Below are 26,546 nucleotides of genomic sequence, written 5' to 3'. Positions count from 1 at the left end.
TGTCTCTTAAGACCCTTGTTCCCGTCCAACAGGACTACAATGTAAATATACTGCAAAGTTTTAAACAAATACTTGGTGTCTTTAAAAAAAAAGAAAAAAAAAAAGATTAAATCTTACATGGAAACATCAACCTTATACTGTGTTTGTCCGGTTCAAACATAATTCATAAACAGTTGTGGTGGGTATTCAGCTGTCACAATATGACATATTTCACCATATATCCAGGGCATGAGAGAGAGACAGAGAGAGAGACAGAGAGAGAGAGAGAGAGAGACAGACAGACAGACAGACAGAGAGAGAGAGAGAGAGAGAGAGAGAGAGAGAGAGAGAGAGAGACAGACAGAGAGAGAGACAGACAGAGAGAGACAGACAGACAGACAGAGAGAGAGAGAGAGACAGACAGACAGACAGAGAGAGACAGACAGAGAGAGAGACAGAGAGAGAGAGACAGACAGACAGACAGAGAGAGAGAGACAGAGAGACAGAGAGAGAGAGAGAGTGAGAGCGAGCAGCAGCACAAATCTACAAACAGAAAAATGAGCTTTCGTCAGTCGGTTAAAATGTCTCATATTCCTGTTTGTGAGTAAATAATTCAGAACATTTATACAGAACAGAACAGTTCTTGAGTTGAGCAGTACAAAAACGTTGCACCCATGAGTCACTGAAAATCTAACACACATCATTTCCTGTGGGTCAGAGGTCAAAGTCAGGAGCTGGTGCTCAGACGCGTCAGCTCCGACTTGCCAGTTGAGTGGGTGTGAAGTGCGCGGGGACAGATCGGTCAGCGCTGAACAAGTTTTGAGAGCAAATACCTTATTTTAGAAGGCATGTCATCACATGAAAGGTACTGTAAAACACTGAACCAGAAGAAGTTTCATCTCCTCCGCTCTCTTGGAGTTGCTCTATGCTTCCATGAACAACCACTAGCAGTTCGTTAGCTTGGAAGTGCAACATTAGATTTGAATTTTCTTGACAAGCAGGTCACATATTTGTGAAAGTTATTTTGTAGCTGTAAGATGACAGACAAATGAAATATCTTTGATATTAAGACTAAGACTCTACAGCCACACTAGTGGCTCTTTTAACGCCATAGCTAGGCGGCACTTTGAGTTAAAATGCTAATGCTAACATGCTCACAATGACAATGTTAACATGCTGGTGTTTAGCAGGTACTAAGTTTACCATGTTCACCATACTAGTTTAGCATGTTAGCATGCTAACTAATTATTTTATATGAATTATTTTATAAATAGGAAACGACAAGGGATCTACAAAGTTACTCCGATTCAACCTGACGGGAACATGAACGTGTGCGCCAAATTCCATGGCAATCCATCAAATAGTCGCTTTGACGTTTTGCTGGAAAGGTGATAAATTACAGTGTGGCTAAAAAATGACATAGCGTACTTTTGCAGACTTTCTAACTCCATGATCATGAAGCGCCAAATGATTTCTCTCTCTATTTCTTACAACAGGTTAAAAAAAATCAAAAATAGTTGATCATTGATAAGAACTTTTTTTTCTGATTCAGTGTTTTAAATCAATGCAACCCAATCAGAGCTTGCCAGCAAGCTGTATGATCTCGATAAACACGTACGTGAATAATAATCACCATGGTGACAACGTTAGAGCAGCAAAATACACACCGTCTTACTGAGCACCATTTTGACCACTGGATAACTGTCCAATCAGAATAGTTAAATATATAATCACATTTTATAAACAGAGACTGTACTGTGACCACAGTGTTGAATCCTTAACAGCCAATTGAAACTGTTGTTTCAACTGACAAATTAAGACAATTTGAAAACTCTTAAGGACAATCAACAGTAAGTGACTCAAATTCCTGGAAGAATATTTTTTAAAGATTTGACCCAAAGAGCACAAGCAATACTATTTCTGTGGTTGCTTCAAGCAAGCACTTTTAACAACACTGTTAAACTTCTCGCAACTTATCCGATTTATCTGACCAAAGAAGAAACTTTGTGTGGAAAGAAAACAAAGATGAACCTGATGCACCCCCCAGTGGTTCTTTGGGTTCCTGAAGAAGGTCGGACCTTTACCGCGGCAACACTTGTTGTATTCAACCCATATTTGGACTATGTCAGGCATGTATCACTAACTTAAGTGCATTTTCTAAAGTCATAATACTGGCACTGGGATCTTACTACTCTTCTAATACAAGAGATGTGGAGTGTGTTTACATGCACACAGTTTTCTGAATAACACTGTATCGTATCCACGAGAAGGTCGAGTTTCACAAACATTTCTCAGAGGCAAAACTCCCCTGGTGCGTTAGCATAACTAGGCTTCATTAGCTGATTAGGAAAGACAAATACTGACTGAAATATCAATAAAAAATATAATTGGCAAGGACTTATTCTTTTCATACATGGCGATTGTATTTTACGCTTTTAGGACGTCAGTAGGCTAAAGTAGCACATATGGTTAGCTACAGGACTTCCACATTTCAGAAAGGCTAACTAGCTAACCTAGATAACTAGCTATTAGAACCGGTATACTGGCAAGCTGGTATGGAAGCAAAGAAAGGCCACAATAATTTGGATTTTATGAGCAACTGAATAGCCAATTTTGAAATTGAACTACTAGTTAAAAGTCACTGTTGAAATTTAAATACCACTGAATTTATAGCAGTGAAACATTTTTGTTGAAAGCCATCTGTCTGACTCTATGGGGTTTAAATTCCAGAAGGTACTTCAAGTTGAACAATTTCCAAAATGTGATTTAAATGTTTTTTTAAAAGGTTCAAGCATCCATTATTCACAAAACTCTCATTTAAATCCGGTTGGATTCGGTCAGCGACGTTGAGGATGAAAAAGTCAAGCCTGAAGGAATCAATCAGACCGTGGCCAATTAAAGATGAGTGACTGGAAGCCTCTGGACCTATTCACATTTCAACACTAAGTATTCAGTAGTAGTTACATTTCACAATCAGGTATACTGTTGCTTATTAAAAAAATCTAATAATGATGGCCTTTCGCTGCTTCTGTAGAAGCTGACACTATCAGTTGATTTTAGCTGATGAGTAAGAGGAAATGGTGGAAACAGTGTTACCATTAAATAGTTTGTCCACCAGAGAGCACTAGAAAGTTCATATTTCAGCTGTTCAGTATATATCCTGGCCACAATTCTTTAATGACCAAATTAAAGCGTCCTCAATAGAAATACTATAGTCTGATATATTGTTAACAGATTCAATATCTGCCTCAAAAGTCCAGTTTCGGTCATGAGTCTTTGGCACTTTGGCTGCACCCACTTGCAGTATGTTCACTTCAACTACTGGGATTATTTCTAGAGCGACTCTGCCTCCAAGAAATGTTTGAACGACAATTACCTGAATACTCTCCGTTCACCATGGTGTGAGCTCATGAAACCATGCAGTGAGTGCGAGTTGAGTCCGAACACAAAATGGCCTCGGAACAGCAGCGTATTCAAACCAGTGTATTCAGTGTTTTTGTGACCCTGGATGAGGGGAGATTTCGGAAAAAAAACCTTGCACCAACTCAAGAAGATAGCACATGACTATCCTGAAGAACAGGATCTTGGTGTGCATGTAAACCCACAGATACCGACAAATACACACCATTAGACGCACACATGAGACTATTCACACCCTGTTTGCCGTTGATGTTGATAGGAAAGAGATGAAACAGACTGAATCTGGACTACTGAACCATTTCACCCTCCACAGCAAGACGTCGCCATTCACTCATTGCACTGCCTTACCCTCGGATATGAGACCCACTTAATTGCTTAAGCCATTTAAACACTTTTAAATACATGTATAGAATATATACAAACAGTATGCCACCACAGTTCGGACCTGAAATGCACGCTTCTGCCCCGATTCCTTCCATCGCTTGCAGAGAGTTAGGCTAGAAAAAGAGAAACCAAAGGCTGGGGTGGGCGTTCTGTTAGTTCACAGTTTTTGGCGCTGATCAGAAATTTGTCGGCCATCTCGTTTTAAAGTTGTTGTTTTTTTTTTAAATCACCTAACTATCAGCAGGCGGTGGCTATTTCCTTTTCAAAGTTAGTTTTTGTTGTGTCTTAATACCAAGGTTCCACTTCAGAATTTGTGTTGAGTCTTGAGGTGTAAAATTAGGCGGCCATTTCTCCTTGTAGTTCTTAATTGGAGCCATCAATCAGCGATCCGCTTCATGACAATCCAGTCCAGTCCCAGACAGAGGGAAAAAAAAAGAAAGAAATGGTTCAAGAGTAGTATAACAACAATCAAAATGACCTTTGTCCTTTCTTCTTCTGTTTTATTCTGCACTCACGCCCTCTGCCACTCTATAAAGCACTTTGTGACGAGCCTGTTTAATAAAAGCTTCTTTTTTTTTTTTAAACAAATCCGAATCAATAACCCGATAACATACTGTTATTGAAGAGAGGAGAAGCCAAAACAGATCATCCATAAATAAAGTACAGGTGGTTGAATGTGGTTTCATTTGGTTGCCAAGCCAGGTTGCCAGGAAGACACACGAGGAGGATTCTGGGTATTACAGAAGGAGCATTCTGGGATTGGTTATTGAGTGACGGAGCTCTAAGCCGCTGCAAGATGTCAGATGAGAGGTTGATTTTTTGTCCTCTTTGTATGTCGCCCTCCTCGTCCTCTCTTTTACAATTTTCATCCGTGTTATTCTTTTTTTTTTTTTTGCCCCCCCAATACCGGTCCGTGCAGTAAATGGTTGATTGGAATAAAATACAGCCCAGGTCAGAATGAAGGCAGAGCTCCTCCTCTTCCAGTCACAGACAGGAGGTAGGAAGTAGCAGCAGTCTAGGATGGTTTGGGGGTCTTCAGGGCATCCACTTTGGTCTCCAGGTCTGTAATCTGTGGAAACAAAAACATAGCGGAGGATAACTATATACATTTAAACTATACCAATTTTTTGTTGTCCGTGGTGCAAATCGACAGTTTAGAAAGCCTGTTTTCCTCAGAGAAAACGTTTTATTGTCATGCAGAGTTTCACATATTGAATATATATTGTATGAACATACAGCAGCTCAAATATACTCAAATATACAAGATCCGACAATCGCCATGTTTTGCGAATTTGTCAGCACAATGATCCATACCATAACCATCTGCAGTTAAATACCACCGTGCTGCCAAAAATAAAATGACAAAAACATAACAAAATGTAGCCTGGTGTTTTGAATGTTGAATTTTTTACGTTTTCAAAGAAAAATAACAGTCCCTGATTTTTCGGTGACACCACTATACAGAATTACTGGCACTGTAATTCAACTGCAGAGCTTTTCAGGCGACACATGGCCGCACTGTTAAAAAGAAGATGAAGCGCTGTCGTTGCCATGGTTACACAATGTCTTGGATGGAGACACTGGGGGAGGACTGGCAGGAACAGACAGTCCTGTGGGAGTCATTAGCATGGAGAGAAGTTCTACGTAACCTGGTGTGTAAAAAAAATAAGAGGACCAAAAGGGGACCAAGGATGGAGCCTTGGGGAACACCACTAGCAGAGGGAGCATCACCGACAACTACTGAAAAAGTTATGCCGAGAAGTATTTTCAACGCAATCCAACAAAACTGCATGTTCATCAGTGTCAGAAACTGAGCTAAGATCAAGTTTTATTTGAACAATCAACAGCATTAGCCAGAGTAAATAATGCTGTTTTGTAATTTAGGTCAGTCTACCCTTAAAAAAACACAGGAGCACTCATTAGGATAAGTGATGTGTTTCCAAATGTGTAGTGTACCAAAATGCCGCAGTCTTTTAAAAAAAACAGATTACAACAGGAAAACAAGGCAGAAGTAGTGTTTTCTGGGTGAAGAGCCGACACGCGATCACAGAACTCGTCACTTGAGACCAGTGTGGTTCAGGTGAGTATCTTACTGACCTTTTCCTGCAGGTTGTCCGCCTCCTCTTTGTGTGTTGCCTCACTCTCTTCTTGTGCTCGACGCTGAGCCGTCTCCTTCTTCAGGTACTCGATCTCCCTGCAACGCACACATACACATTAAAGTTTCTGTGTTTTTTACTCCAACTCTCAAACCTCTAATGTGTTCCTCTGTCCTTACTTCTGCTGGTACTCTTTAATCAGTCTCTTGGCTTTGCTGTATTTCCTCTCTAGGGTTTGGTACTGAGCCTGGGTTTCCTTCAGGTGTTCGTCCACTGCCTGAAAACACACACACACACACACACACACACACACACACACACACACTCAGTAAGTGAACACAACTAGCTTTTGGGAGATTATAACCCCATTAGTCAATTGAGAGATGAAAAAGAATACTTCATCCATTCATGTTCTCTCATAAATTACCTTACACAGGGACTGTGCCTCCATCCAGTAGCCCTCCAGTTTCTCCATCCTCTCTTTACTGTCCCGGATGTTTTGCTCCAACTGAGCGCGCTCCATCCGCCAACGCAACTTATCCTGCTCGGCATGAGCCAGCTGGAGGTAAGGGGGTGGGAGTGTGGCAGGATGAGGTGATATGTGGGAGGTAGAGCCAGCGTTAAGTCATCGTTCAGCCAACAACAAAACCTGATGTAATGCTGGTGTACATTCTCCACTGCAGTATAACCTGGATATTGCGGTGTATTTCATTTCTGCATGTTAGGAAGACACTGAAAGTTAAGTGGTCTCACCTTCCTCTTCAGCAGCTGGATCTCCGCCTGGGTTACTGCATGTTTAATCTGGAGCTACAGACAGAGACAGATTGACAGATTATAAAAACAAAGATGAAAACAACCCCCACCCCCCCTCAAAAAAACATACAAATGCCTGATTCAAATGATCAAAATCACCTCCTTGAATTTGTGGGCCAGCTTCTCGGGGTCCAGCTCCACGGGGGACAACATGTCCTGGTTCTCGGCCAGGTCGAAAACCTCGATGGAGTTTGGAAACACTGGACTCATCTCCTCCTCCTCATCTGTTGCATATTCACCTGTCTGCAGGTAAACAGAAAGGTAAAAAGAAAAGCAAAGTTATTACATATCTGTTAATAACTACAATACTTTATACATATTGTGTCTGTGTGTTAGGAGAGTGGGGGCAGGTTTAAGAACCACGCTTATTTGTCAGACTTATATGATACCATTCTCATGTCTGCCTGCCAACACCTCTAAAGCTAACTATTTCATATGTTACATTTTGCTTGTTTAAACTGTATAAAAACAAATGTAAAAAAGACACAGCTTAGTGAGCTTTAGCTGATGGTAAGCAGGCTGCGTTACCTTCGGACACAGCTAAGCTAGCTGCTTCCCCTGTCTCCTGCCTTTGTGCTACGCTAAGCTAACCGGGTGCTGGCGTTAGCTTCATCTTCATATACAGACATGTGGGTGATACTCTCATGTCTGTTCAGACTGCCAGTTCCACTCTTTTCTCTCTTCATAATTTTCTGTATAATTACATTTGGAGGAGTACATGTCATATAAAATGGTATGAATGGCAACTAGCCTGGAGCAGACCAAAGAAGTATGAAATTACAAATTCAAGTGAAAGAAGCAAGATATGGCTGGCGGTCTGACAGTTCAGACTCAGCCCTCTGAAATCGAATGCAGCCACTGCCTGTAACTGTCTTCCTCTCCTCTCCTATATTACAAAGCAAATCAGCTTCACATTAACTCATGACCACCATGATGTGGTGTGGTGAATGAAGACAGATTGGTGGTGGAAATCCCCGTTCTGATGAGTGCAGTAGCCAGAGAGACTTCACAAGTCCAAATTCCCATGGCAGAATTCCCCATAACAAATTATAAGCAAGACACCAACCAAACTTTGTAGTGTTTTCTGAATATTTAATATATATAAATATTCATTTATATTTGCAGTCATTTCTACCTCACCACATTATGGTCTGGTGTCAGGTTTGTAATTCTGGTGAGAAAAAAGAGACTTTTTGCCTAAAAAGAGTCCAATTGTGTCTAAAAGACATTCGAATCAGCCTTAAAAAAACTCAACATGTGTAATATGTGCACAATCGTACAATATAAACTCCTCTTTATGTCATTATAAACCTCTACATTTCCAGATATATTACAGAGGGCACGATCTTGACGTCTTCAATGGTAGCTACGGCCCTGGTGATGAGGAATGATGGCAACTTTCAGGCATCAGTTTAATCGCACTGGACAACCTTATTCACTGTCTAGTTATGCTGTAATTACAGGGAGAATTTGTGTGCAGCCCATTGACCCCAGTGTTATGGAGAATGGAGTGCAGCACTGGAATAATTCAATAAATTTTCAATGATTAAATGTAATTTGCTTTTATTGCCACACTCTGTAGAATATAGTATTGAAATGGTTATTGTTGTAGTACTGAACTGTGTGTTACCCTCTCTGACCACGAGGTGGGGAAGCTGGACTGAGATTGAAACTACAGGCCACGTGGTGGCACACAGACCGACATTTTGTCACACACACACACACACACACACACACACACACACACACACACACACACCACAATGTAGCACTCCTCTCGCCGTCTCTCTTCATCTGTTCATCTCGTTCTTGTTTCCTGCAGCTAACGAAGGAGCAACATTAGCTGAAGATGTTCTGAGTTAATAAATGTGGCTTCAGAACCTGAGGAGGTCGTTTGAGTGACCAGATCGCTTTGGTCTTGTTGTATTCATGCAAAATTTGACAATGGAATTATTTTGGGGTCATTTGCACATTTTGTGATGTTCCAAAAGACGTGTGAAGGATGCACGAGGGAATATTCTCGTTAGTCTAAGCCCGTACCTCTTCATCTTCGTCCATGTACTGTTTGTATCTCTGCTCCATCATCTCTCTCTGCCACCTCTCCTGCTCCAGAGTCTGCTGGATCAGCTGAGCCACTTCACTCTGCTCCCCCGGCTTCTCCCGGCCAATCACAAACCTGGAAAACATTCGAATCAGTCAAGTTGATGAACTCATCTTTGAATTTGAATTTGAAGTTCAAACACACAACAATTGCAAACATGACAACACAAATCAGAAAGGTTCACACCATACTGACAGCCAACCTGAAAATTATGCAATTTATATGACAAATCTGCAAAAAATGTGTGTGTGTGTGTGTGTCATACCTGACTGTGCCTGTGGTGTTGCGGAGGACGGAGGCAGCAAGGCTCTGAGTGACCCCGACCAGGCTGGTCCCATCGACCTCCACTATCAGATCATTTACCTGGATCCTACACACACACAAACAGAATGTACTGCATGAACAGAGCAATGTTCGACAAAGGCAGAATACCTTGAATCTTGAAATGTGTATTAATCCACGGCTGAAAATAGTCCCTAACAAAAGCACCATCTACTCCTGTTTGAGTAACGTTTAGTAAAAACCACAGTGCCCAGCTGTTTTGGTCCCCAGAAACTGCCCTATCTATGTGGAGAGAGAAGTCAGTGTGCACTGTTAGCTGCACAATATGTTGACTGTTGTCACACAGTGAGAGAAACAAGCTCTACAGTAAACGTTTCGGAATAATATAATCTGAAAAAGTATCATATAACTGTTGATATGCACATGTTATTGTATATTTATTACTAATCATATGTTCAATCAATGTTCATCATTTTCTGTACTGCTTTGGCAATATAGACTTTCTGATCCGTCATGCCAATAAAGCTCATTTGAATTTAAATTTGTTAACTGGAATTATATATTTGTATAGGAACAAACATGCTAAGGGCTGAGAGTCGGACCGACGTGGTTTTGGACTTTTCATGAGGTTTGAAGACAGAAGACAGACAACAGAGCATGAGCGCCTCTATTAAAAAGCATAAGGGAGACACATATTTGAAGACAGATGCATAAAGGACAGGTGGACGGGGGGGATACCTGCCGTCTCTCTGCGCAGCTCCGCCCTCGGTGACCGTCTTAACAAAGATCCCCAGTTTCTCCAGACCCATATCAGCTCCTGCGCCCATACCTATGATGCTGATACCCAGACCATCACTGTCTGAGAGAGACACACAGAGACGCAATGTAAATATAATATAATCAAAATACTGATGTGCATCTTTATCATCTATTCCTCATCATCAGGTACGATAAGTATTCCTGTTTTAAATGTACAACTGAGCGCCACAGGAAATCATTCCTGCCTGTGGCATTCAAACTGTTCAATTCCTCCTCCCTATATGTATATACACATACATATACATTGTTGTTGTGTATATTTTTTACTTCTATTTTTCACTTAAATATTGTAAATGTGTATATTTTCTATTTTCTATTTCTTATTTTTATATTTTGTACATACTTTTAGTCCTAAATTTACTCTCTACTCTTGAATGGGAGCACCGGTACTGTACAATTTCCCCCCCGGGGGTCAATAAAGTATTTCTGATTCTGATTGATATGACCATAAAGTTACATCAACTGATCTGAAGTATGAGGTGACAGTCAAAGCAATGCAAATATTTGAACTTAACATATTCATCCTTATTCAGTGAAGCATTAGTCAGTATTATAGCTACTATGCTGTGCTGAGAGCAGCCATCACGGATGGTTGCTGGTTCAAACCCATTACCTCCAGAATTACTAGCTGCTAATTAGGCTAATCCGTGCTAAATTTAATCCCATAAGGGGATAATGGAGCTGCTCGCAGACAGTGAATGTCCACCAACAGCTCCCTGTCAGTTACTGTGTGCACGCGTGCGTGTGTGTGTGTGTGTGTGTCTGTGTGTGTGTTACATAAGAGGCTTGACTGAGTGACTCTCAATGGTTGAAAAGGTGTGTGTGCGCACGCGTGTACCTTTCTCCAGCTCTACAGGAAATAGGTCCAGCTTCTCGACTCTTTTCTCCAGTTCGTACTCGGCTGAGGCTGCCATGGGGTCAACATCATCATTACGCCGATCGTAGTCTTCGTTAGAGTAGGTGGTGAAGACCTACACGCAGAGCAAAGGTCAAAGGTCAGAAAGCCGAGAATGAATATGTAGATACTTTATCATACAGGATGCATTCAAGGCATTCACAGGCGCACACACTGATGTAGTTTTTCATGGTACATCATTAGCATGCATGCCCTTGTAAGCCAAAGAATGACCTGTCATCAAGCAGCTCTGTAAGTGTCAACGTGGCAACACATCTTTTTATTGGACCACACGGACATTTAGAGGCTAAAAGCTCCATCTGACTCTAGCCACAACACCTTCGGGAGAGTAGAATCGGACAACAAAATCTTCCACCGGCCAGTCTGCACCAGTGCTGACTCATATTGCACAACGCTTAGAAAAGAAGCTAATGCAGGAGAATACATACATAGACGTATTTATTTATTTATAAATATCTGCAAAATCTTCCTTTCCCTTTCATAGGGCAACATATATGTGAGTACGCTCTCGCTTTTCCCCTCTCCATGTATTTTCCCATCCTCTCTTCCACTCTCTATCACGCCCCTCCCCCCCTCTCTAAAAGGTCAGCAGCATCTGTCTCCCCGGTGACCATCTCCGTGGTCACGTGGCTTCGTTTCTGTGGCAACCACAGGCTTGCCCACTGTGAGTTTGGCACCGGCACTAACCCGCTCTCTCTCTCTCACTTTCTGTCCCTGTCTGGCAGATATGCTAATGTGTGTATGTGTGTGTGTGTGTGTGTGTGTGTGTGTGAGAGACAACATACAGACATACAGAGAGAGAGACAGAGCCAAAGGCCTTAATGTGTAGGAGGTGCTTATTAAAGTATTATTTACATTCCCCTGAACATAGAAGACTGAGGCACACACACACACACACACATTCTGACAAACAGGGTCAGAGGGCGTGATTGTTAAACTGTTTCCTGCAGTCACACTTCCTTCCTGTTGAGCAACTTTAAAGCTGTGTGTGTACAAGAAGCTTCAAAGCGTTCCTTGTACACGTCACGAACACACACATCTCTACTTTGCCACAGAAATACCAACACAGCAACACACAAAGAAACAACAGCCAACAGGTGGAACAACAACAACAACAACAACAAAATGTGACGTGTAACACACCCAATGACACCACCAACACAACAAACACTAAAACCTGTGCAGCAGCAACGTCTTTGGCCAGCATACGAGCTGTAATCTATAAACTGAGCGGCTGCATGCTGATTGACTAATCTCTCACAAAGCCTGGCATATGAGGGTGAGAAAATGTCAGCAAAAACAGTGGGTTTCTGCGGGACAATGCAGGATTGATGATGTTTTCATAGGTTACCAATGCCACAAAGTAGTGCATGCACATCCCAGGTTCCCACATCATTGGGCAAGAAGACACAAACATCACCAAGAAAGAGGCAGCGACACGCTGTACTGATGCTCCCAAAAAAGCGTGCATTTTCATAAAATCAAACCAGCAGAGATATACTGACTTTTAGTCCCTAGTTTAGATCTGGCTTCAACTATTCTAGATAATGCAATTTGATAGCATCTTTCACCCCTCTGTCGTCTCCAGTTTGTCAGACAGGCTTTCTGTTATAACTTTGTAGCCCCCGAGGCCCAATCTGAGATAACACTGATCGCATCATTACGACATCGTCAGTGTTATCCTCGCAGACTCGACAGAGTCCCACAAGACACTTTACCACATGCCCAAGTAGCATGACTAGTAAATTGATATTGATAGGCATTATACATACATACATACATATACATATATATATTGTAGATGTTTACAATGTATATAGTATTTTTGTCTTAGTTTTTTAAGATGACTAATCTATACTATGCATCACTTATTTTACTTCCTGTGACACTGTGATTTCCCTGCGTCCACTAAGCGTCAACAGTCATGCTAGCAGCTCTGTCAGGTTGTACTTAGCAGCTGTGCTTTTGAGCTAAATGCTAACATTGGCATGCAAACATGGTCATAATGACAATGGTAACATGCTGATATTTAGCAAGTGTAATGTTTACCATATTCATTGCGTTAATTTAGCATGTTAGCATACTAATATTTGCTATTTAGCATAAACCCCCAAATACAGCTGGGGCTGATGGGAATGTTATTCGTTTTGCAGGCACTGAAATAATTAAACAAAGTGAAGGACAAACAGGATTTGGACATTATATAAGAGGTCTAATGTGAAAATAACTTTAAGGAGCATCAATTCAGTGTGTGGGTGCCTTTTTCTTGATATAGGTTACCAACACACAATGGTATGCAAAAGAACCTCACATAATAGATGTCTCGGCCAATTAGACACATTGCTATCAACATTGGCATGATAATGGCTAACAACAATGGTGTACCAATTCACCAGTGCCAAAGGTAACATCTTTGAATCAACTAAACCTAAAAAGGTATTCAATTTAAATAAAAACAGCAGTTCATCACTTCAGTCACAACACTCACACCGAGGTTTTAACCTTTTACTGCAACAATACTATGCATTTTACTTTGGCTGTGTGGCTCTGCTCATGTGACGCTCTGGAAGAAACGCTACGATTGAAAGATACGTTGTGTCTTGATCTAAGTCCACGTTAAATTACAACATGCCAAACAAAATTCATGACATTACATCAACAGTTTGAATGTGGAACATGAGTCAAAGTGTTGTCCATTAGGATGTTATGAGGACACCTGGACACACGGGCTCTGCAATTTATAAGCATTTTAACCATAATCGAATTGCTGAATCGATTTTAGCATCTAGTATCACATGAGGTCCTTTAATTTAATCTCAATCCCCACAACATGGCTATGAACAACAACAACAGCAACCAACGGCGACCACATTACACTTGCTCAACAATTACTTAAAAAACAATAAAGAACAAAAAAAACGACATGAAATAAAAACACTGAAGCTAAAAACAGCAGCAGGCTAACACACTCATCCCATCACTCGCTGCTAATCCAACGCTGACTGAGAAGTGAATTAGCCTGAGTCACTACAGTCAGCTGGATGTCAGGCTTAAGACTGGGCAAGGACGCTACGAGAGGCGCAGGCTTCACTGGCATGAAAGACAACAGTACACAATGGGAACATTGATACAATAAAAAAAAAAGAGCTAAATGTGCTACGCTACTGTGGTACTGAACTGCATTTATAATAAATAATAATACATAAAACAATAGTTCGACATTTTGGGAAATACGCTTGTTCATTTTCTTGACGAAAGTTGGCTAAGAAGATCGATACCACCGTCGCATCTCTAAGGTAAGTGTGTAGATGGAGCCAGCAGCCAGTTACATTAGCTTAGCATGAAGAACGGAAACTGGGGGACACAGCTAGTCTGGCTCTGTCCAAACAATCTGGCACATAAATCCCAGTCAAATCGCAAAACTGGCCTTTTTTGTACGGATTAAACAAAGGAGATAAAATGTGTTAATATGTGAGCTTTAGAGACTAGCTGTTTCCAGTTTTTAGGCTGTGAGGTGTCTCGGGAGTATGCCACATCAAAAAGGCACATTTTGACCTCCTCTGTACATTTTGACCTCTGGGAAAGTACCACCCCCTAGCTGCACTTTATGTATTATGTACCAAATATCGTGTCACCTATGTCTTTCATTGGGCACTCCCTTTGCCTCTCTGCCAGTCTGGGAATGCGATTGGCCTGAAGCCACATGACCATATACCCAGCCCGTCTGCGTAGGTGCCCTGTTGGCTGATATGTGTGTGGCTGTTTCCCGCTTCATGCCTACCCTATTTGAATGTTCCTAGTAATGTGTTTTTATGATGACCCCGATGAGTCGCTGGACTTTGGCATTTTCTGACACTTTATAGAGCTGTTCATGCTTTAGATGAACAGACGCCAAACCCTCCCTGAGTTCCTGCCACAACAGATCCACTATAACACTCCACTCTCCTCCAAATCGCATTATTGATTTCAATCGATTTCATCTCTAAACTCTGTAAAAAGGATTTTTACACCTTTTTTTCTCTTAACTTTTTACTTAGCTTTTCAGCTCACATAAGTACACACACCAGGTGTCTTTCCCTCCAAACAAAGCTCCACTTTGTGATTTTCATCAATCAGCTTCCCCCTACCTTTGTGTGCGTGGATGTATGTGTGTACACGCGTGCATTTTTCAAGGAAAACAAACACACCCAGCCACATTCCAACTGCTTTTTTGCAGACTTACAGAGGTGGCCTTGTATACAACTCAGCACAGGCAAATCCAGTATGTGTCAGTAAAAGTGAGATGCAGGACAACCTAGCTACTTCAACAGGCTTCCTACAGCCTGTGATTAATCATTTATTACCCTTCACCATTAGGCTGTGATCATGTGCAAGTGGAAAAAAACACATCATCCAGAACTCTGAAATAAGCTACTAAACAGCGCTGTAAACATGTGACACTTCACAAAATGATGTGCTGTGGTAGGCAGGTTGGAGGAGGTCTGAGCTCTCCTGGCTGACTTTTACTTGATGAAGTAACTCATGATGTCAGAACAACAATTACCAACCAGTTCTGAAATTGAGTAACAACACCCAACATGCCCAGGCAGTCTCATGACTGGCTTTGTGCCCTGCAGCAGAACACCTCTCTGAACATGCAAGACAAGTTACTGGTTCAAATCCCAACGAGGCATGACAGTCACATGTCGCTTTCTCTCGTAGGGTTTCGTTCCCACCACATGTTGTCGTTCTTATTGTCACTGCTGTTGTTGTTATTCTTTAAAATATAATTGCTGAGAACATCTGTCATCTGGGTTGGCGTTATCACTGCTACGAGCCTCCATTTCTTTCATTTCATGTGACATGTTGGCTAACCAGATCCGACAGATGTCTGTCAAAGTGCGGGTAAGGTTAATGTAGCTTTACAATGAATCTTATTGGCGACTGCGCGTCGTTCACAGTCACACTACCCTCTGAAGAGATGAGACAGAGATAGGGAGAGAGAGCAGCTAAAGGAAGTGTGCCATTGTGAAGCTAGTTTCAAAGCGGTAGCAAAGTAGCAACCAGCTGAATCATTACGACAGAAATGTCTAGCAACCACTTGACATTTTATCCCCAATAAATATATTGTCTCTGTATCTTTTGTTAAAAGTTGTAATGAAGCATGTTTTGTAGGTTTCATTTAGCCTACAATAACCTTCATGAAGGTGTCACGTCAGGCTGTAGTGTGCCAACATCAGATGACACGTGAACTGTACACCAGTGATCAGCAAACGTGGGGCAATTGTGATGCTTTTTTTTGTGTGTTTTATGACACTGAACAAAAAGGTTTTCTGACTCCGAGAACAGGTGGCTCCAGACGCTGGTCTGACACGATTCGCTAGGCATCTAACTGTAGCCTATACCTTAGTCTTAGTGGTAAACAACGCTGCCTCAGGCCACATCTCTACTTTTAGCTGTGCTGTGGCTGAAGAGGTCAGTGGTTGAATGCTTTAAAAGGTCCAAGAAAATGAAAAGAATTCCTTTTTGACCTGACGCCTGGCCTGAAATAAAACACGTTCCCCCTCATGATCGTCTACCGCCCGCATAAGTGGACATGACTGAGCAGGAAAAGTGATCCTTAGTGAACACCGCCAATGTCCATTATGTAGTCTTTGTCCTGCCCAAAGACATTCAATTCTGCCTAAACATCCTGTGTTTCAATACCAAGACTGTTGCGACTTATTTCCTGTTCTTATCTCTCTGCTACATGCTATATCATCATGTTATACTCTATATATGTGGTATGCTATTCAATTGTCTCTCTCACTGAGTAATATGACAGCTCTATCATGGCGCGCTGAGACATGTTTCGCAATCCACAGAGCTCAACCAGCTGACTGCCGCAGTGGAGGGGGGGGCTGGGTGGGTTTGTAGGAGAAACGAGTGCTCCCCTATAGAAAAGCGCTTCTGTTAAATGAAGATCTATGTTCAAACACACACACACACACACACACACACACACACACACACACACACACACAGAGAGCTTGAGCTAGAGTCAGCAGGAAATACTGTGGCGAAATCAAAGGGAGCAAATCCCCCTCGTAACTCGTGTGTGTGTGATGTTAAAGAAGGAGGAAGTCAGTGAGTCTTTACAATGAATTCCTTACTCTCTTACTTTCTTCTCTTTCAGTTTCCGTATTCCGGTAGATACACACACACGTACACATCTTTATGAGGGCCTTCACTAAATCCATTCAGCCTCTTCTTTCGTCCCTTGTATTATTTAATCACCAGATACCAACTGTCCAGTGCTAAAATATTCAATCAAACAACTAAAGCCCACAGTCTGTCATCATTAAACCTACATTAATTGATTTGACTTGGCAGCAATGAAACAAGCTGTAAACACAGCAGCTTTTGTGTAGATAGGCAACCTTTTGCGAAGTTGCGTTCACTCGGAGTCATGTTTCTGGCTACCTGCTCCCTGATAAAGTCCGATATTTATTTTTCCTTTGCCTCTGTTTTGGTTGGCTCGAGTTAGTATATTATATATATTAAATATAAAAACCTAATCAGACACGTCGCATTAACAGTCAAGGAGCTGTCATGTTCCCCGGAAGATATCAGTCCATTTACAGTATTAACTTTCTTAAGACTTTACTAATAGCATCACACTCAGCATTTGAATTTCGACTCTCTATCTGACCCAGATTCTGTGGCTACTGGACCTTTAGTTTTGATTAAATGAAGCAGCACTCGAGTGAAAACCACCACGGCTGAATGTTGAAGCCACAGAGGAAGTGCCTCAAGGAGTTCCTCTTATGGCGCTCAGCACGGGCTCCAATAAAACCGACGGCACTGTCATCATAGGAAGCTACAAATGCAACATTTACATGACTTCCTCTGATGTGTGTGATGGTCGCCATTTTAAAATGACTGCTCCACTGAGGAGATATTAAGGTCTGAGAGTTGAAAAGTAAAAGTAAATACATCCGACAAAAACTCGCTCACCTTGATTGGCCCAGTGCTGAATTGAATCTTCCTATTGGATGGCGGGGGCTCCTCTTCCTCGGGGAGGCCCGGGATCTCCGAGCAGCTGGTCTCTGGCTGATACACCTCCTCGTCTTCCTCGTCCTCCTCATCGTCTAGCTGGCTGCCCCCAGAGTCCTCCTCCCCAAGCCCGCTGTATGCACTGATATCTACCAGATCCCCCTCCGAGTAATCGTCCTTCCTTGAGCCATCCTCATCGTTCTCCTCCTCGTCTTCTTCCTCGCCCCTCCTCTCAGAGTCCGCTCCTTTGTCCTCTGAGGAGGGAGAGGAACCTGGAGGCTCTTTTTCTCCATTTTCGAGTGAGGCATGAACCTCGGCCTGCACCAGCCTGGCTCCGGCCTCAGACCCCCCGGTGGAGCCGTCCTGCTCATCAGCTTGTGGTCCCCGCTCTGGCCCAGCCACTGTACTTGAGCCTCTGGCTTCAGTCGCTGTTGGCTGGGCCTCAAACTCCGGTTTGACCTCCGAAGAGGAAGAGGAGGAAGTGACAGCCACTGAGGACGATGAGGAGTTGGAGAGATGGTCTCCTGACTGTCCGAACGCCTCCTCCTCCTCGCTGGCCATCACTCCTCCTGAGCTCCTCTGTAGAGAGCCCGTCACGTCCGGTAGCTCTGCAGCTTGGGTGCTCTCCTCCTCGCGGTCCGCCTTACCTGGAGGTAACACCTTTGCCTGAGAGAGCGAGACAAGGAGAGATCATCTAATCATTTAATCAATTCATAGTTTTTGGTTTATGCACTTTCTGTCAACCAGCTTCTGTTACTTCCACTGCAGTTTGTGATTTCCTGCATTTTTAGAAAATAAGCAAATTCTTCTCACCTTCTTTCCGGTAGCCTCGGCTCTGGCTGGAGGTTTGGGCTTTGGTGCTAGGGCAGGTCCTGACCGACGTTGGGGGAGGTAGAGATTGTTTTGCAGTTCGCCCTTCTCAAACGCGGCACTGAGCTGGCTCACGGTGGGGCTGACAGCGTCACCGGGCCCTACTGAAGCTGCAGCAGCGGGAATAGTAGCGGGAGTGGGAGCGGGAGCGGGAGCAGGAGCAGGGGGGTCGTCCAGCCGGTCCAGAGCCTCGGTGGAGCCGTTAAATCGAGCCACGACATCTAGACGGCTGTCCTGGAAGCCCGACGCCCGCTCCTTCTTCAGCAAGATCCGGTTGGTGGCAGCTTGCTTCTCCTGAGGGAGACAACAGTCAGTCAACCAGGTGGTCTTGAATCAGAATCAGAATAAACAAGTAAGTCAAAAAAGCGCCTTCTGACCTGTAGAGTCCGTTGTTCAAAGATCCTCCTGGTCTCCTGGAGCTTAGACAAGCCCACAGAGGAGCCTCCACCCTCCGCGCCTGGTTTACTGTCAAAACGGTTGACCCTCTCTGAGACTGTGGCCCCAAGTTTGAGCAGGGCGCTGTGGTCGACGTTCTCGTTGAGGCTGGAGGCCCTCGGCAGGGACAGTTTCACTGCCTGCTCTTTACCTGCCAATGACAGCAAAGCTAATTGGAAAGATAGTTAAGAGCGAAAAGGGAAAGAGGGAGGTTTGCTACAGAGAAAATCCAGTTTCACACAACTTGGATCTTATTGGCACGGTTTTGACCATCGTTTGTAACAGATGAAATCTGGGAACACTGAGCAACGGCCAACAGAGCAGCAAATATGAGCAGTCAGGTAAACAAAGCTTTGCCAAAATTATTTGAATGAGAAAAGGTGAACAGTAAAATTATTACGCAAACAAAACATGTTGGCTCGTTCGGGGTAGCGATATCACCATATTCCCAGATCTCAGCAATTACTTTGGTGGGTCCAAATGTGTGTTGTAGATGATGGCCAACAACATAAGAATAAAACCTTAGTTGTAATAAACCAGATTTTCTGGTCAAGTGTAACTTGAGTAACTTTTTTTAATTTTAAATTGCACACAGTATCACAGTATCAATGTCATCAAAAACAGGAAACTAAGGTATCACTTCTTCCGTTTCCTCCAGATTAAATGAGTCGTAGATGTCTGACGTTTGAGAAAACTCATTTGAACAAGTATGTCTTAGGTAGGTTTATTTGAACTGATGCGGAAACAGCTGAAACAGTCATTAAAAATCAGCTTTCTTTACTTCAACCACCACTTAAAAACATATAGCTGTTAATTCATCAAGTTTTAAACAAAAAACATACAGTACTCATCAGCTTGATTTACTTTGAATAATTCATTATTACCAAAATAAATTGGTCCACGGCTAATATAATCACTATTATCTGTTGTCCATTCATTGCATAATATTTATACTTAAACTACACATAATAATACTTAGAATATACATACATTCTTATCAGTTATAGCTAGCTAGCTAATATTGTGCTAAAAGAATGAGGCTAAAGCTAAAGTTGCAAAAAGTTAGCATCATCACCAGTTGATAACAAGACATGGAAATAAAGAAACCTGGAAATAAAGAGCTATTTAGTACGATTTTTTCATGTCCGATAAGGAAAAATGTAAAATTTAGACTATTAGTTTTGTTCTAATATAACCCTGTTTGGGTGCTTAGCTCACATACTTGGACACGCACGACAGGACTAACTAACGTGTTTGGCAAACGTAACGCCGGGGGAATACCTCGGGTAACGGTTCTGGCTGGTGCTAACATTTGCAGCTTGCATTAGAGCAGTTTAATCCATTCCTTGCACTTTACCTCTTGTATTTTTATTGTTTAACGGACTGAGGTATGACTAGGAAGGTTCAAGTTGAATTTAATCTATAATCATCATCATCAACTAGTTCTCCTCACACTGTTTATTCGAAAGGCTTTGACAAAAATGTAACCAGTGAGGTGAATTACCAATCATTTTGGCTCCGTCCTCCTCATCACCGGGAGACTGCATCTGCATGAACATGTTCTTGATGCGGTGTACATTCGATCCGTATTTTCGGCCCCTCCCAGTTGGGCGGGGCAGAGGAGCGGGCTTTGAGGCGGGGTCAGAGGCTCCGTTGGCCGCATTGTTGAGGTGGTCGGTGGCCTTCTTGAGCGCCGCCAGGCCCGCCTCGTAGGCGTTGCGGTGGGGCGAGGGACTCCGTAGGTTCGAGCTCCCGCTTCCCCCACTGCTGCCACCGGAGGTCCCGTTGCCCCCCGTGGCCGACGGGGGCTCAGTCTTCATCATGTTTGGTAAATCAGATGCCCCCTGGTGAAGAGCAGGTTAGCAGGGATGAGGGCAGCAGCATCCTGGAGCTGTTTGACATTCACCACCTGAATCACACAGAGAGACAGACAGATCGATTGTTTATATTTGTGATCAAACCTTTTCTATCACATCTAACCGATAACAGATACCCACCCAGAGTGTAACCAAGTTGAACAAACATGATTTAAGTAAGGGGAAAAAAAAGTTTGCTGATGCTATCGTGCTGACTTGAATCATTTCTTTTATTTCAATCAAATTCAAATTATTGCTCCTCCAATATTGTTAATGATTGATGAGAATTCCATCCGTTTACGTGTGGTGAGGGTCATGACCTTTTTTTCGGCTTCTGAAGGGGAGCCATGACAGGAAAAGTTTGAGAACCACTGCCATAACCCGAACCATGGTCGTCACACTTTTTCCTTAGTCTGACATGCAACCAACCAACCAACCCAGAGTATTCTATTTGAAATGACATGAAACAGAAATAAATATGTACATTTTAGCTTTTGTAAACCTGGAAACAGCAAATATTTCACGTTTTCAAGTTACTAAATGTCAAAAGGCAGCTGGTAATCAAGAGAACGGCTGCGACAAAAGATTATTTATTCACCAATTAGATTGTCAATACACTTAATTGTTTAGTTTATGAAAAGTAATAAATAGTTCAAAATGCCTATCACAAGTACCAAGATGCCAAAGTGATGTCTTCTAATGTCTTCTTTTGCCCAAGCAACAAAACCCAAAGATATTCAATTTACACTGACATCAACGAGGCTAGAGCCAGCGAATATTTGGCATTTTTGCTTGATTAAAAGGATAAAAAGCATGATCAACTGTCAAATTTGCCGTTGATTTATTTTCCATCAATCAATAATCAACATAATCTGCATTCAAACTTTGATTTGACGGCAGCTCTGACTGTCTTTGGACAACATCTTTTGAAACGGACAATTTTGTACAAGATGTTTAATGTTTATGCCTTTATTATTTTATTACTTTTAGAAAGTTGAAAGTAGAGGGCTGACAGAAAATGAGAAACCACATGCAACACATGTCCGCAGGATATGAACCGGGAACCTTGACAAGGGGCACTTGTCACGAGGAGGACTGCTCAGCCTGTGAAAACACTATAATATCTTTAAGTATGATGTCGGCACTGCACAAAGACATCACATAGCACAACAACTGCTTCACTGTGTATTTCATAACACCCACATGGCGCTCCAGGAGCCGTCAAAATAATCCAATTAAAATGATGACGCACTGTGACCTCACATGTCATGTGTGTCTTCATGTTGCAGCTCGGGATGCCAAACTTACTTTGTGACAAAGTGCAGCGCATGAATACAGAACACTCACTTTGGTCCCCAGATATCAAACTGTTTGCTAATGACCACAATCTAATTTACTGGTTGATTGCATTTGCAGTTTGTCCCGTCAGATCTGAGCTACAGTAACAGTCTGACGTTTTCATCAGGCCTGATTTCTAGTTCTGCATCTTATGACAGCAACGGCATTGAGGCCAAAGCTGTGAAACACACACACAATTATTAAATAAGCTATGATCTTAAAAAAAAGAAACATGAAGGAACCGAAAATGTTTGGTCAAATGACAGAGAGGACATTAACTTAGTGTGTGAGACCACATGAAATGGTGGCTACAAAGTTTGTGACTCTCAAGATAATGTTTATTTCATCATGATGATTTAATAATTTAAGCTATAATTGATTTTATAATTATGGGATTGTAAGAAAAACAGCAGTAAACTGCGCCCGCTTTCGGAGGATGTCGGTGCTCTCATAAACTGAATAATTCTTCGCTATTCTTTAGCTAGCTGTCTGGCTTTCAATGGTTTGAGCGTCAGTAGCAGTTTTGTGGCTAGCTTACAAAACTCAAGAAAGCAAGCTTAGCGGACCAAACACATTAAAGGAATAGTTCAACATTTTGGGAAATTAGCTCATTCGCTTTCTTGCCGAGCGGTTGATCCGTACGGTACAGTAAATATGAAGCTACAGCCAGCAGCCAGTTAGCTTAGCTTAGCAAAAAGAGTGAAAATGGGGAATCAGCTAGCCTGGCTCTGTCCAAGGGTAAAAAAAAAAAAATCCCTGCCAGCACTTCTTGCTCACGTATTGTACATGTTGCAGTATATCTCAATCTGTACAAAACCACAGTGTAAAAACGGCACACTGTGGGGGGGTTTTCTGGGCTAGAAGTTGTCTGACACCCTCACTGCGGTGACACGGAGGCTAATTAATGAGCTTTAGAGTTAGCTAGCTGTTCCCATTCCCAGTGTCTTCTCATTCAAGGAAACGACTAAACATATTTCCCAAAATACTTAACTCAACAATGGTAATGGTAAAGGTAACTTACCAAAGTGCTTCCTAAAAGTAATGTGCTTTACAGTTCTAGTTAGTTTGTCTGGAATAGCCATACAGTCAATGCGAAGGCGTAGCAGAAGAAGTGAATAATTAGCATGAGCAGCGATAGCCAACACAGACCAAACAGACAAATCAACGAAATTCTGGAGACGCTTCAGCTCCACATGCAGCAGCTGATCTCTGGCAAGCAGAACACCGCGGCAAGGAGGGCTGAGCGCCATACTAATAAAACAAGGACCTAGCTGTTCACCACTTTAAAATGAAAAAGCAATGGGTTTTGCGACTCAGGCGATTACTTAATCAAATGTGCGCTGAGCCAGGGACACATCTAATTTTTCCTAGACTGTGGGATTTGTGTGAAAATTCACAGCTGAGGTGTGAAGAGTCATACTGACGTTTAAGTTACATTGTCACCATGATACAACATGTACGTCCTTGGATTCATTGCAGCCCCTGCCTTGTAATGTGTTTCTTTGATATTAAAGTCAAATTAATTGATTGATGGTGATGATGATGATGAACAAGAAAGAGTCTACAGCCATGCTAGCAGCTCTGTGAGGCTGTACTTTAGCACAGCAGTGCTTTGAGCTAAATGCTAACATCAGCATGCTAACATGCCCATAATGACTACTAATAATAATGCTAAAATGCTGATGCCAAGCAGGTATAATGTTAAGTATATTAACCATCATAGTTTAGGGTGTTAGCGTGCTAACATTTGCTAATGCACTAACCAGCACTGAACACAAAGCACAGCAGAGGCTGACGGGAATGTCATTAGCTCTGCTGGTATTGGGTCAAAAATGATGAGCTGATAATGGCGCTAAACATTAAGCTATCACCAGATATATTACAATTCATCCTGAGGGGATCATGAATATCTGTACCAAATCTCATGGCGATTCCTTCAATAAATGTCAAACTCACGGTGGCGGTAGAGGAAAAGTCAGGGGATCACCAGATTTATTTGTTTTGTCTGACCAAAAGTCCGAAACCGAAAGGTTACAGCCATCTAAGACAAAGTAAATCCTCATCATTTATAAGCTGAAACTAGGAAATGTTGGGGCATTTCTGCTTGAAAAATGACAAAACCGACTAATCAATTATCAAATAGTTAGCGATTATTTTCCTGTCAATCGACTGAACCTTTCAGCTCTAATTCAAACCTTCACTCTCAAACTTTCGGCGCTTCCTAAGAACTACTCTAAGATTTGTGTTTGGTGTGTTTGGCGCGCAATCCTCCTCTCATCCATCACACACTTTGCAACAATGTGCTGCGACAAGCATCTGAACTGAACATGCTGGATCATGTTGCTGTTTTGTGTGGTTGTTCACATCCTTCTCCATGGCAACGCTAACAAACTGGATGTTGACAGGACGTTGTATTGTTAGAGAATGAAACTGTCTTTAGGCAGGGAAAACTTACTAAGACAAACTAAAATAAAATCAACACGGTTGTTAACGTTGCTGAAAGGCATTCTGGGGAACGTGGGAAAGAACGTTTATGCTCCTGATGGCACAGCTGACCACGGTGGCACCCACACACACACGCACACACACGCACACACACACGCGCAAACTGCGACCACAGTTTGTCTTGTGACCACTGTCTTGCCAAATTCTCACACACTGATCATGTGAATTTAAGTGAGCAAATCCAATGTAAAGCAAACAACCTTTACACACACACACACACACACACACACACACACAGAGCTCCTAGACTTTTTCCTGTTATTGTTAAGACGAAGCTGGTGGCTCCTGGTCTGACTGACGAACACACAAACCTGAAATGCACAACACAGCACGAAGGACTTCCCATCTCTTCTTCGTTGGTGAGAGAAATAGCTAAATACAGTAAGAGCATCAGCCCAGATTTCATTTTACACTCCCCGTCTTTCCATCTGTCTCCTGCTACCCCTAATCCCTTGCGGTTGGGACCTTGCTTCCTGTCATTTGGTCTGGGTTCTCACTCCCAACTGCACTTTGGTTTTGTCCTCTTTGAGGATGTGGGCATTTTCAAGCATCGTGGCGCTCCTTATTTGAGGGGCATCACTGCAACACCTGAACAGTGCAGAGCTAAAGGATAATCCGGGGCTATTACAACCTGGGTTTTATGTAATAATCGGATTCATCTTTAGATAAAATTTGCAGACGTTGGTTCATTGAAAGCGGCACATTGTGCTCCCCAGCTGTGAACACTACTGTCATTGATTTGCCTCAGCTCCTCGGATCTGCCTCCATCACTGCACTTCTGTCCATACTTTTTCTATTCTGTAACTAGAGTCCAATGTATTGTATTTACACAGAGCTATCTTCCTCCTCCCACGAATGTCTCAGTCAGGTCGATGCAATCTAAAATAAAAACATCACAGCACGACCACTGCCTGCCCGCACCACTAATCCTCAGCATATGGAGGTAAAAGACTATTGACTTACAATCTATTGGTGGGAGAACCCGGCCCTCCCTTCACTAAATACAGGCTACGCAACACAGACAGCCTGGCCTGTGTTTTTCTAAATGACATGTGTGAAGCGTTCGGGTGGCTAGGCAGAAATGACCTTGTCTCATCACATACTGTCACACTGAGGACTGGAAGTCTGTGTAACCAGTCACATCTGTGTGTGTGTGTGTGTGCATATTCAATATATATATATATATATTCAATATACTCACATACAGTCTATGAGACAGACACTGCAGCCACTGATGTAGATGCCTCTACACTGACATGGTAATAATGCTGCCCATGCCCGCACAACATCTCCGTATCAATGCGTGTCTATGTGCGTCACGCACATAATGCTCAACAGAAGGCACATTATGGCAACTACAATGAGTCCATCCATTCACACCACAATCCCCGCATCTGTGGAGGAGACTCCCAGGCCTGGCCTAGTGCAAAGGTTCATTCTGGCAGACGCACACTGCGTGCTCCTGCTGCTGCTCCTGCTGCTGCTGCTGGCTAGAGAGAGAGAGAGAGGGGGGCTTTGTTGGCATATGCTGCTAGCTCCGAACTTCCATCCAAAAACATAGTCTTTATTGTGGCGTCGCTTTTGGAGCTAAATGTGTCATAACCAGGTACGATCTAACGCCGACTGCGTATCACCACGAGCCTCTTGTTAATTCGGCGTGCATGTAATACGCAGAGCAGCGTTTACTACGGTTAAAAAGGACAACTAATATTTGTGAT

General features: G+C 42.6%; 1 protein-coding gene across 1 annotated transcript; it reads right to left on the bottom strand.

Annotated features, from left to right (window-relative positions):
* Positions 1–4,263: 4,263 nt before the first annotated feature.
* LOC139300076 (neurabin-2-like) lies at positions 4,264–20,952 on the bottom strand. Its single transcript, XM_070923056.1, has 14 exons — positions 20,634–20,952; positions 19,072–19,298; positions 18,638–18,988; positions 17,786–18,490; positions 10,733–10,865; positions 9,814–9,934; positions 9,059–9,163; positions 8,733–8,868; positions 6,792–6,935; positions 6,633–6,686; positions 6,307–6,438; positions 6,059–6,156; positions 5,881–5,977; positions 4,264–4,852 (listed from the first exon to the last, which is right to left on the bottom strand). Exons 1-14 carry the CDS (start codon positions 20,950–20,952, stop codon positions 4,799–4,801), a joined length of 2,676 nt encoding a protein of 891 aa, XP_070779157.1. The 3' UTR covers positions 4,264–4,798.
* Between the last annotated feature and the right edge of the window lie 5,594 nt (positions 20,953–26,546).

The sequence above is a fragment of the Enoplosus armatus genome, chromosome 17 (assembly GCF_043641665.1).
Source record: "Enoplosus armatus isolate fEnoArm2 chromosome 17, fEnoArm2.hap1, whole genome shotgun sequence".
In the NCBI taxonomy this organism is placed as follows: domain Eukaryota; kingdom Metazoa; phylum Chordata; class Actinopteri; order Centrarchiformes; family Enoplosidae; genus Enoplosus; species Enoplosus armatus.
This window is presented reverse-complemented; position numbering and strand designations above follow the sequence as displayed.

Excerpts from the sequence above, each read along its gene's own strand:
- LOC139300076 (XM_070923056.1), bottom strand. The coding sequence starts at position 20,952 with ATGATGAAGACTGAGCCCCCGTCGGCCACGGGGGGCAACGGGACCTCC. Across the intron at positions 19,299-20,633 it reads GGACGGAGCCAAAATGATTG|CTTTGCTGTCATTGGCAGGT; the intron begins GTAATTCACCTC and ends CTTTCCAATTAG. Across the intron at positions 4,853-5,880 it reads CGGACAACCTGCAGGAAAAG|ATTACAGACCTGGAGACCAA; the intron begins GTCAGTAAGATA and ends TTGTTTCCACAG.